At 40.0% G+C, this 11,875-nt stretch overlaps 1 protein-coding gene across 2 annotated transcripts; it reads left to right on the top strand.

Annotated features, from left to right (window-relative positions):
- The first annotated feature begins 8,449 nt into the window (after nt 1-8,449).
- Nucleotides 8,450-10,629, top strand: LOC141699976 (uncharacterized). Of its 2 annotated transcripts, none has more exons than XM_074503759.1 (3): nt 8,450-9,395; nt 9,475-9,857; nt 9,939-10,629. In XM_074503759.1, exons 1-3 carry the CDS (start codon nt 8,585-8,587, stop codon nt 10,485-10,487), a joined length of 1,743 nt encoding a protein of 580 aa, XP_074359860.1. In that variant the 5' UTR covers nt 8,450-8,584; the 3' UTR covers nt 10,488-10,629. The 2 variants fall into 2 exon arrangements, with proteins under 2 accessions (XP_074359860.1, XP_074359861.1); XM_074503760.1 differs by having other exon boundaries at nt 8,450-8,639; nt 9,939-10,612.
- The last annotated feature ends 1,246 nt before the right edge of the window (nt 10,630-11,875 follow it).

The following is an 11,875-nucleotide window of genomic DNA, read 5'->3' as shown; positions in this document are numbered from 1 at the left end:
GGGAAGCTTTTGAGGTTGTTAGTCCCAAAGTATCGTAGAAGGGGGGTTGAATACGATACCTACAATCTTTTTCGATTTGTTTTAAGTTCTTCGTTAAAAGTACGGAATCAAAAACAACACAAAACCAATTCGAGGAATATATTGTTTTATTAATATAAACCTTGAGGTTGCTACAATCTAATCAAAGTATTGATTAGCTTCAATAAATTCAGCAGCATAACATTCTGTTTACAAGAATAATAAATGTGAAGCTTTAATGGAGCTCTCGTAAACTTTCTGTGTTTGCTGAAGAAGATAACCGTTTTAATGAATTACATTCAATTGCTGCTTTGTAGACTTTCAAAATTTAATGGACAGGTGGCCAATTATTATCCACACAATTCATTAATTTTGCTGTAATTGAATCGGTGAATCAACATCTCTGTGGTGACATCTCTATGGCGACAAGCCTTCTCTGTGTATCCTCTGTGGCGACATCTCTATGGTGACAAGGCTTTTCTGTGTATCCTCTGTGGTGACAGCTCTGTGGCGACAGAGTTGTCTTGTTTTCTGTGGTGACAAACTCTGTGGCGACATGCTTCTGTGGCGATAATTACTCTCCTGTGGCGACAGCCTCTATGGCGACAGTTTCCTTGAGTAATTGTTCCAACACCTCTGTGGTTACATCTCCTGTGGTGACAGGGGTGCCTTGATACCATTTCTCTGTGGTTACATCTTCTGTGGCGACAGGTAGAGAGCTGTCTTTTACTTAGAATATTTTTGGCTCTTTGTCAAACCATTCTTCAATGTATCAATCACTATTCTTCTGTTAATTGAATCAAAATACTTTCTTGAATGCTGATGTTTGGTGCACTGGTCTGGTTCACAAATACCTAGTACTGAGAGAATCCTGATTCAATTTGTCTTGTGTTTCTGAGTTGATACATACTGATGTTGATCCATTGCTTCTTTCACTGAACCCTTGATCTTGTAATACTCAAAGTCAATACATGCAACTGATACTTAAAGCCCCTTGATGTCTTATTGTTCATGGCTGCTTGAACATAGTAATGAACTTCTTCCCATGATCTGTAGGAGGACCTAATGAATCAATCACATCATTTGGTTCTTTGTGTTTATCCTGTCTTCATCTGAAGGGTTCCTGTGCTTCACAGTTTAATAATGTTTATCTATTTCTGTTTTCATGTTGAGTTATAAGTCCTCGATTACATGTTACATTACATTATGCTTTACAATCTCCCCCTATTTGATTATTAGAGTTCGACAAGCAAATCTTTTAGGATAACTCAACTGATAATAAGAAAAAGTACGAACTGTAAAACAGATAAAGATATTAAATACATTCTTGATTACATATTCATTTCCAGATTTCTTAAGATACAAATTACAAAGAAGTGTTCCTCTAGTCTGAACATATTCAATTTTTCTTCTTTGTCTTTGTCTTCTTCTGCTTCCTGCTTCCTTCTTCTTCTTGAGGCTGAACCGATTTTCTCTTAGAGACTTTCTTCTTAGGAGGAGATTCCCTCAGCTCATTCAATCTAGCTTGAACACAATCACGAGCTTCTATTTCAAGTGCATTGATTGGAGGTGGATTGTTTAGCTCATGAAGCATTATCTCAAGATACTTGACTTTAGAACATTTATGAACCAGATCAAACAAAAGAGAGGACTTTCTGGACATTACGAAGACTGTTATCCTTTTTGGATGTCCTCTTACTCTTCTAGTTTCATTGATCGACTCTTTTTCCATTACTTCATCAAGAATCTTTATGATAGGGATCAGAGCAACCTTGTCATCTTTACAAGTAGATAGTTTGACATCCGTCAAGGCTTGCTGAATTGAGCTTGATTCACTTGTCCTGAAGTCTTTGATTCTGATTCTGCATTTGTTGATTCTAAAGACTAACTCTCCTTCACTGTCAATGCTGATTATGGGTTCATTGTCTTTGAGAAGATTAATTTTTGTTTCTCCATTAATGAACACCATCTCATGATATTCTCTTCTGATTGCCCTCATATCCTTCTCCGTGTCTCTGATCATCTTGTCATTGAGCCTATAAGCGTATAGAACTTCAGCAGCTTTGACATCTGCTTCAGATCTCTTGACACCTGGATCTGTCAGCTTGGCTCTTTTGCTCCTTAGTTGACTTTCCAGAAAGGTAAGTTGTAGATACCGAATGCTTCTAATATGTTGGTCAGACATGGTGATATTCTGCAATCTACCACCCGCAACAAGTTTGATCACAAATGGATACATAAATGCTTGAGGAGATACATTCATCATCATTCTCCAAAGTCTGTCTCTGAAGTATTCATTTTCATTCGATTTCAACCATGGGATCTTTGAGGCTAAGACAAACAGTTCAACAATGTTCAACTTCTTCAGTACACTAGTAGACACTTTCATCTGTAGACTATCTCTGTGATTGATAGTGATCTTCCATCCATTCTTCTGAATGTTCACAGTAGTTCCAGTAATTACTTTTCTGAACTGATCATAGAACTCATGGATGTTTACATATGTCTCTCTATAGTGCTCCACAGTTCTCAACAGATTAGAGTTTCCAGGGTCTGAATAGTGATATGTTTCTAGTTTATCCATTTTCTTCTTTATTTCTTCCCATTTACTTCCTTTCCTGTTAGCTCGAAGATATGCTTCTCTCTCCTCTTTATTCCTTTTTATTTGAATAGCTCTTTGAATTCTTGCTCTGGATCTTTCTATTTCTTCTTGAATTTCCAAATAAGAGCGATTAATTTTCTCTGTGATTCCATAGGATAGACAGTCATCTGAGAAAGCATCTTCGTCTTCAAATTCTTCCTCCTCTGTGATGATCATTCTTTCTTCCGTAGCCACTTTTTCAAATCTTGGCTCACACCCTATCGGAACATCACTTTCATCTATTTCACCTTCTTCTAGTTCTTCTTCAGAAAATAAGGGTGTCGGAGCATATATCTGAAACAACAGATTTCTCTGAGTTGTAATAATTCTGCTCAGATGCCCTGATTGCTCCCCCTGAGATGTTGCGCTTTCCTTAGAGAATCTTTCCTTTAGGAGCACCCTTTCATCAATTCTCTCCTCTAACTCTTCCTTCATCTCTACTTCAAATTCATCATACGTACCAATGGTCTGAAAGGCATCTTGAAGTAGATTAACAGCAGTGTCCACTTTTTCTTGTTCTACTACCCTTTTCTCCCCCTCAGTTGGGTTATCCTTCAGAGCTAGTGTTGATTGAGCATGTAAGGTCGAGACAGGGATCTCAAGAGAAGCAAGCAGTTGCTTGCTGACTGAGGTATTTAGCCCAGTACTGGAAAGAGCTTCTTCAGATGAAACCGGGATCGGCGCTTGCTTGCTAACTGAGATCTTTGGCTCAATGTTGGCAGTTGCTTTTACTTTTCCTGTATGAGAGAGAGATCGCTCAACGAAATCCCAAAAACTGGCGAATGCTACTTGTTGATGTTCAAGTTGATCAGAAAGACTAGCGATCTGATGATCTCTGAGAGATAGTTCTGTCTGAAAGTGTTGACCTTAAGAGCCAGCTGTTCTTTGAGATAGCTGTCTTTGAATGCTAGCTGCTCTTTGAGATAATCTTTGGTGACGTAGTTTGATAGATCTATAGGTGTAGTTTGGATGGTAGGTGTCTCATAGGCTTCCCGCAGTGTATCTCTCAGCACTCTATCACTCAGTTTAGGGTCATGTGTTTTGCTCGTTCTCACAAGTTCACTCCTCTCAAAGCTCCGAGTTCCAAGTGTACCTGCAGAAGACACTGGAGCCATCCTTAAGGAGGTCAGCAGTGGTGTAATGGGAGTTCGCAATTCCCTATCCTTGTCTGAGACAAGTTGCCTATCATCAGGAGATGATTCATCCAGAGTTTAAATCTCTGGGGGGAGCACTGGGGCCTTCATATCTGGCATTTGATCCTCAGCTTCCCCTTGTATCTGTGAAGTACATTCCCCTTAGGCTCACCAGTTAAATCTGGTTCATCGCCAATGGGTTGCCGATCCGCACCTATGTCGAATCCACTATCCGCAGATGCATCCAGGTTTATTAGTCCTGGGGAGGTAAGTGTTGTGCTAGATTTGGAAGCGATTACAACACTCTCTCCTAACACCTGTGAAGGCAGTTGATCCATTAAAGGACCTTGAACAGGATATTCTAACCGTAAAATGGTTGAATTCCCTGTTACCGTCAATACTTCCTCACCAAATAGTACTCTTCTAATTGACTCATTTAAAGCTTCAAGAGCTTGGATATTGGATGAGGTGTTTGACTCGTTACAGCATGTCGTGGCTGAAGGGTGAATTTCAATAGACCTACCTTGTTGAGAAGATAGATCTAGTAACTGTGTAGTTGCCTTTTTAGCCAGAGAATCCTTTTGAGAAGATACCTGGAGGTTTGCAGTTGTCTCAGGATGTTCACTACTTTGCTTCATAGGAGACAGAGCTGCGGGTTCACTCAAAGTACCTTCCTTATTTGCTGCATCTAGTGCAGTTTCTCCCTCTATTTGCATAGGTTCCTTATACTCCAGGGTTTGAGCTAGGAGAGATGACGGTGTTTGGTGTGGCTCTAGAGGGTGGTTATGAATTTGTGGCATTCCAAATTCACTCCCTAGCCTATCAACTTGTTCAACAAGTATTTGTGTGTGCTGAGAATCAAGGTGTAATTGATCTATGCTAATGAAATCAGGGCATGCTTCAAAAGTACGACTCATAGAAGAAGTACCCATACCTGAGAAGACTGGTCTATAGACAGAGGTATTAGAATGAGTAGACTCGGCAGCTTGATATGGTGGACTAGCAGCTTCAGGTTGAGGTTGAGGAGAATCTTCATGTTCAGCTTATTGTTCTTGTTCAACTTCAGCCTCTACTTGGTCACCATGCTCAGAAATAGATTGATCTGCTTCTACATTCACATTTTCTTCAGGTTCATGATCAATGTTTTCCTGTGGTTCATTTTCAGCTTGAGGTTCATCTGTAGCTATAGATGCATCTTCAGCTTCTTCTTCTTCTTCATATTGAGCATTGATAGTGGCAAAGGCATCTATCATGTGGTCTGTTAGGAAAGCAACCTCTGAGTTTGGATAGTTCCCTTTCTTATGTAGCTTTGTTACTACCAGTTGAGACAGGACAAGAGGATCTTGCATTAAGTCACTGTGAGTGGATGTCTTTTGGGCTTCTGACAGTTTTCCATTTAGCACTATCTGAAGAAACCTTGCATATAGGATAAAGTTCTGATGATTTGATTGGTTCTCAAAAATGTGCTCCATGAATAACCTCCCAAAGTTGATGCAAAGATTATTCACGACAGCAACCCCAACAACTTGATTTAAAATAGTGAGTCCATGAAATCCAGCTGTCTTGGGAGACAAGAAATGAGACAGTATATTAAATAATAGATTCCATTCCTTCGGAAGATGACTTTTGTTGAAGTGCCTTGGTAAATCATCAATCGCTGTCATTGTGCTCCTTATTGCTCTAAAGAAGCTGAGTAGTTCCCAATCTTCTGGAGTGTCATCAAAGTTATCTCGACGTAATTGAAGATGTTCATTGTAATCATCCTCTATAATTCTGATGGTATCATCATCAATGTCAAAAGAAAAAGCTAATTTTTCATCTTCTGAAGAGTTTATAGCTGTTGTGTGTACATGCCTGAGAAGCTCAACATTCAATTTCACATTAGTCGTTAATGCGAAGCGCACAATTGAGTGTTCATTTAAAAAACGGATCCAAGTTTCAAAATGTACCATTTTCACGGGATCACGTTCAATAATAGACACAAAATTTGTTTTTGGAATCTGAATATTATTCGCCATTCAAATAAAATGAGAATAAAGTTTAGATTTAAAACAAATTAAATTGAGCACTTCGAATTATTAAGAGAAATAAATAGACTCTACTTAAACACACTTTAATACTAAAGGATTAACCAAACAATGCCTTAGGATAAATTAGATTACTAATCAAATCAATTAAAACTGCCAAAAAAAGCCTTAAACACACAAAATCAAGTGCAAATTGATTTCAACAATTAACCTGTGGAATTTGTTGAAACTGGTCTTAAAATGATCCTTGTGTAATGGGCTTTCAGAATCTATAAAAATAATAAATTTTAGCAGAGTTCTATTACTGATATGATCAAAGCAAAAATTTTTCCTTTCCTGCGATTTATGCTGTTGTGTGTATATGAATGAAAAAAATGAGTGTATGTATATATACTCGCTGCACAAATAACAAATGCACATGCACTAAGTGCTGTGTGGCGACATCTCTCTGTGGCGACATTTCTCTGTGGCGACCACAGAGCACTGTGGTATCTCTGTGGGGACACAGGAGAGTTATACTTAGAAATAATCTAAGTACATACTCTCTGTGGCGACACGGTCTGTGGCAACACGGTCTGTGGTGACACGGTCTGTGGCTATAAAGGAGAGTCACACTTAGAAATAATCTAAGTACAGACTCTCTGTGGCGACACAGGAGAGTCACACTTAGAAATAATCTAAGTACAGACTCTCTGTGGCGACACAGTCTGTGGCGACACAGGAGAGTCACGCTTAGAAATTTTCTAAGTACAAACTCTCTGTGGCGACACAGTCTGTGGCGACACAGAGGGATGTTACTTAGACAATTTTCTAAGTCTTTCCCAGCCTGAAATTTATTTTAAACACCCCTCTTTTTTTTAAATAATTTCAATGAAAAGAATGTTTAAAACAAATAACAAATCACAATTATATTTCACTATTTTTACAAATATTATCATTTTATTGATAATACTTGTTATGGATTAAAACTACTATATATTATTGCTGTATTTAATACTAAGGAACGTGAGCTCCAAGGCTCGATTTGACTGCTCTTGTGTTTCGTGACTCAATCTGCCTTAACAAGATGCCTACGTACCTTGCTGATTGCCAAGGATCAAGTCAAAAAACGTAGTTCTGATTTGTGGGGTGAGGCCCCTTATATAGATGCGGGAGTCCTTGAATTGGACTTGGTATAGGAGGCTTGGTGGATAAGCCTCTGAATTAGGATAGACTTAGGAGTCCTAGGAAGTAGGAAGTTGATTCCTTATCCTTTCAGGTCCCCTTGAGGCTAATCTCTAAGGATTTATATCCTCATCGGGACTCTTTTCAACATCTGATTTCTCCCTTATTAATTAATTACGAAATTAATTAATAATCAGGGCTTTTTGGGCCTCTTTTATTCCACCAGGCCTAATCTGGTCCGTCAGACTTAACCTTTCTGGTCTGAATATTATACATCTTATTATTATTGGGCCTAGCAGCCCATTAATTATAAAATCAGGACTTATTTATCCCTATCATTTGCCCCCCAACTTTTGGGAAACATTGATTAGGTTTCGCAGAAGTTAAATCTATTCGTTCCCTTACAGGGTTTCGTTTTTGCGTAAAGTGTGGAGCGACCTACACATTTACAACGAATCTTCCTTTTATTCAGAAATTATCTTAATTTCCAGGAATTTTTCCCTAATTTTCTGGGATTTTCCCTAATTTTCTGGATTTTTCCCTTAATTTCTGGGATTTATCCTTAATTTCCGGATTTTTCCTTTAATTTCTGGGATTTATCCTTAATTTTCTGGATTTTTCCCTTAATTTCTGGGATTTATCCTTACTTTTCTGGATTTTTCCTTAATTTTCTGAAAATATTACCATTTTTCAGAAATTATTTAAGGAATTTCCTTAATTTCTGGATTTTTCCCTAATTTCTGGGATTTATCCTTAATTTTCTGGATTTTTCCTTAATTTTCTGAAAATATTACCATTTTTCAGAAATTATTTAAGGAATTTCCTTAATTTCTGGATTTTTCCCTAATTTCTGGGATTTATCCTTAATTTTCTGGATTTTTCCTTAATTTTCTGAAAATATTACCATTTTTCAGAAATTATTTAAGGAATTTCCTTAATTTTCTGGATTTTTCCTTAATTTTCTGAAAATATTACCATTTTTCAGAAATTATTTAAGGGATTTCCTTAATTTTCTGGATTTTTCCCTAATTTCTGGGCTAAGACTTGGGCCCATTTTAACTGGGCCTATTCTCTAATTTGGCCTACCCTTTTTCCTGGGCTACAATAGAAAAAACCTTGGCCCATTTTCCTTGGTCCAACTAGTTTTTTGCAATTGGCCCATTGCTTTAACTGGGCTCCCTTCCCACTTCTTTTTTCTTAAACATCATTTGGGCCTCAACATGGCTTGATTTTTCTAAAATTAGGCCCTTTTCTGAGATGGGCTTTCATTTTCTAAGCCCAAATTCCAAATCCTTCTAGGGTTTTTCTGGATTCTTCCAGATTCTTCAAAAACTTTAATTTTCCTCTGATTTTTGCTAGAACTTCCTGGATTATTCCAGAACCTTCTAAGTTTTGGGCCCAAATGGGCTTTTTTAAGGCCCATTATCCTTCTTCCTTGGCTATATAAAGGTGGGGTGAGAGTTTTATTTCTTCACACCTCTCATTTCATTTTACAACTTCTCCTCATCCCTCCTCCAACTTTCTAGCCTTTCCTTTCTCAAATCCCTCCTTTAGTTTTCCAACCTCTCCTTCAGGCTTTTTCTAGCTTTCTAATCTTTCTAATGGCTGACAAGAATTCTGAGAGGGCGGCCAAAATTGCCTCGGCTTCAAAACGAGGTAAGGATATCGAGATCCGCTCTTCATATATGTCTTTAATTGATATGATTAATACTAGGGGGGATGAATATCCCTCCACTGCACATCTCGACTCTTTTAATCACTGTAATACTTGGCATAACATAGATTTCAATAAACTAAATGCTCGTTATAACGTCCCTCCCCCCTTTAGACTAGTTCCAGTCTCTGGTGGTGACCGTACTTGCCACTGGAGGCCCGATACTCTTTTCATCTACACCGACGCCCTTAACGCTGGGCTTAGGTTCCCTTTCCATCCTTTTATCCCTCATCTTTTGGCTGACTTACAAATCAACCCGTGTCAGCTTCCTCCAAACGCCTGGAGGAATATTCTATGTTTTATGGTTTGTTGTCTTAGGGAGGGCTTTCCTCTTTCGGTAGCCGTTTTTAGGAAGGTCTTCCAATGTTACAATAGTTCTTCCAATATTTGTGGCTGGGTTTATGTCAAACAAAGGCCCAAAAGCAAACATATCTTTAATAGCGCCTCTATTCCTGATAATAATCCAAATTGGAGGAATAGTTTCGTTGGGTTACGTTGGGAGAATGGCGACTGGGGCACGCTCTTTCGATCTTCCTTTGGGAAGGTCAGTGATGGTAGCCTCAAATCCATTCACTTAACTCCTGAAGAAACTATTATTTATAATGGCCTTACTCAGGATGATGGTACGACCACCAGCTGGACTCTCTTAGAGGAGTTTTCCCTAATTCATGTGGGACTATCCTCTGTTTCTCAACAGGGTATTTTTCTTCCCTTCTCAATTTTACTTCATTTCATGCGTTATTAACTTCACTTATTTTGTCCTTTGTTTTGTTTCAGCTGCTAAGGAGATTAACGAGGACAACGTTCCTTTGGTTGAGGAGACAGCTAGGATGAAGAAAGCTCGGCTCGCAGGCCTAGACACCCGGGGAAAGGCGACAGAGCCTATCTTCTTGAGAAAGCACAAGGAGCCTATGGGGGAGGCTTCAACTGAAGGAGCTGAGGGCCATAATGCTCCTATCACTGCTGCTGCCCCTGCTGCTGCTGCTACAGGCGCCTTTCAGCCTCTCTGGGGATTCCGCCGAGGGGATACCGTGGTTGGTTCCACGAAGCATGCTTGGGATTGGTCCTACCATAGCGTGACCCCAAAGGACTTTACTGATGTGGTGGCCACCCCTGACCTTGAGAGGATTAAGCTCATGGGAGCCCAATCTCTGGCTTCGGTATGCCTTCTCTTTTTTAAACTTATTTCTCGTTCTTGTAGCACTTTCTTGCCTTATACTTTGTTAATTGTTTTGTTTCAGTCTAACGCCTACTTTCAAGGCGCTGTGAGGCAAGCCGAATCATGGAAGCGGGCTTCTGATAAGGCCGATAATGCCCTCAGGAGGCAGCAGAAGAAGTATGCTACCCTGGAGAAGAAGCTCAAGCGCAAGGAGGAAGAACTCGGAGAGTCTAACGCCGAGCTGGTGGTACTTCGGGCGGAGAAGGATAAAGCTATAGACAATTATCTGGACTCGGAGGAGTTTGCCCAATCCATGAGGATTAGGGATGATTCAGTCTTTCCCGAGTTTTTTAGGACTGGTTGGGACACGGCCCTTGGGACCGTGAACGAGGCTTGTCCTGATATTAACCCGGCGGACTACATCTGCCCTGACGATGAGGCTTTGCTACAGAGGTTTCGTACCCGAGTAGTTGTCTCGGATCATGTTCCTCAGGATCCACTTCTTCCTCCTCCCGAGTCTTTTTCCAGACCTGCTGAGGATGACAGCTCTTCCTCCTCCGAGACAACGGAGACATCTAGCGAGAGCGGAGAAGACGATGATATGGACGCCGAGGGCACCTCAGCTCCTTAGAGCTTTTTCAGCCCTGCGTGGCTTTTTTTATTTTCGAGACTTTATTTATCAAACTTTTGTAACATCTATCAGATCTATCTCATTTATCACCTTTTATGCTTTGCATCCATGCATTTGATTTTTATTTGTTAGGCCACAATCATACTTTGAAGAACTTATGAATTTCATAAAATTGTCTGGGATTCGTCCCTTACACAAGTCTTAATAAATTTCGTAATAAAACTAAAACATATAAATCCTAAGCAAGCAAAGCTTCAAGGTGCTTTTCAACCTACTCGCCATCCTGACGAGTGAGAATCGTACTTCGACCATCTTACACGTAGTAAACCTTCAGGTTTTGTGCGTGCCAGGTTCTCGGGACTTCAAAACCATCCATAGTCTCCAGCTTGTAGGTTCCTCTACCCTGAACGCTCTTGACTCTATACGGCCCTTCCCAATTTGGGGCAAGCTTTCCTTTCTGTCCGACACCAGAAGCCTCTATTTTTCTCAAGACTAGGTCACCTTGTTTGAAAAACCTCTCTTTAACCCTTAGGTTGTAGTAGAATGAAGCCTTTTTCTGATATTCTACTATCTTTGCGTGTGCTTTATCTCGTACTTCATCGATTAAATCCAGGGCTAACTTCTGCCCTTCCTCATTTTCTTTTTCATCAAAAGCCTGAATCCTTGGAGAAGAATGTGATATCTCCACGGGAACTACTGCTTCCGCCCCATATGCCAACATGAAAGGAGTTGCATCTGTCGTGACTCTACAGGTAGTCCTATAAGCCCATAATATGGGAAGTATCTCATCTACCCAATTATTTCTCGACTTTTCGATCCTCTTCTTTAGTCCATCCAGGATTATCCGATTTGCTACTTCCGCTTGCCCATTGGCTTGCGGGTGAGCCACAGAGGTGAATCGTAACTCAATTTCATTTTCTTCACAATACTTCTTGAATTCCTCATTGTTGAATTGCGTTCCATTGTCAGTGACGAGGATACGGGGAATTCCATATCGGCACATGATGTTTTCCCACAGGAATTGTGCAACCTGCTTAGTTGTGATTTTGGCCAAAGGTTTGGCTTCGATCCACTTGGTGAAATAATCAATGGCTACAATCAGAAACTTCCTTTGTGCTGTGGCCATAGGAAAAGGCCCTAGAATATCCATCCCCCACATAGCAAAGGGAATAGGTGAGTTGATAGAGGTCAGCATCTCGGGGGGTTGTCTGGCGACTGGTGCATGCTTCTGACAACGATCACACTTCTTTACATATTCTTTGGCATCAGCCATCATTTCTGGCCAATAGAAGCCTAAACGAGTTATCTTATGAGCCAAGGCCCTGCCCCCCAAGTGTTGCCCACAAATGCCTTCATGCACTTCCTCAAGAGCCAAGCGTGCCTCATCC

Source organism: Apium graveolens, unplaced genomic scaffold, assembly GCF_009905375.1.
Source record: "Apium graveolens cultivar Ventura unplaced genomic scaffold, ASM990537v1 ctg1596, whole genome shotgun sequence".
Classification (NCBI taxonomy): Eukaryota; Viridiplantae; Streptophyta; class Magnoliopsida; order Apiales; family Apiaceae; genus Apium; species Apium graveolens.
This window is presented reverse-complemented; position numbering and strand designations above follow the sequence as displayed.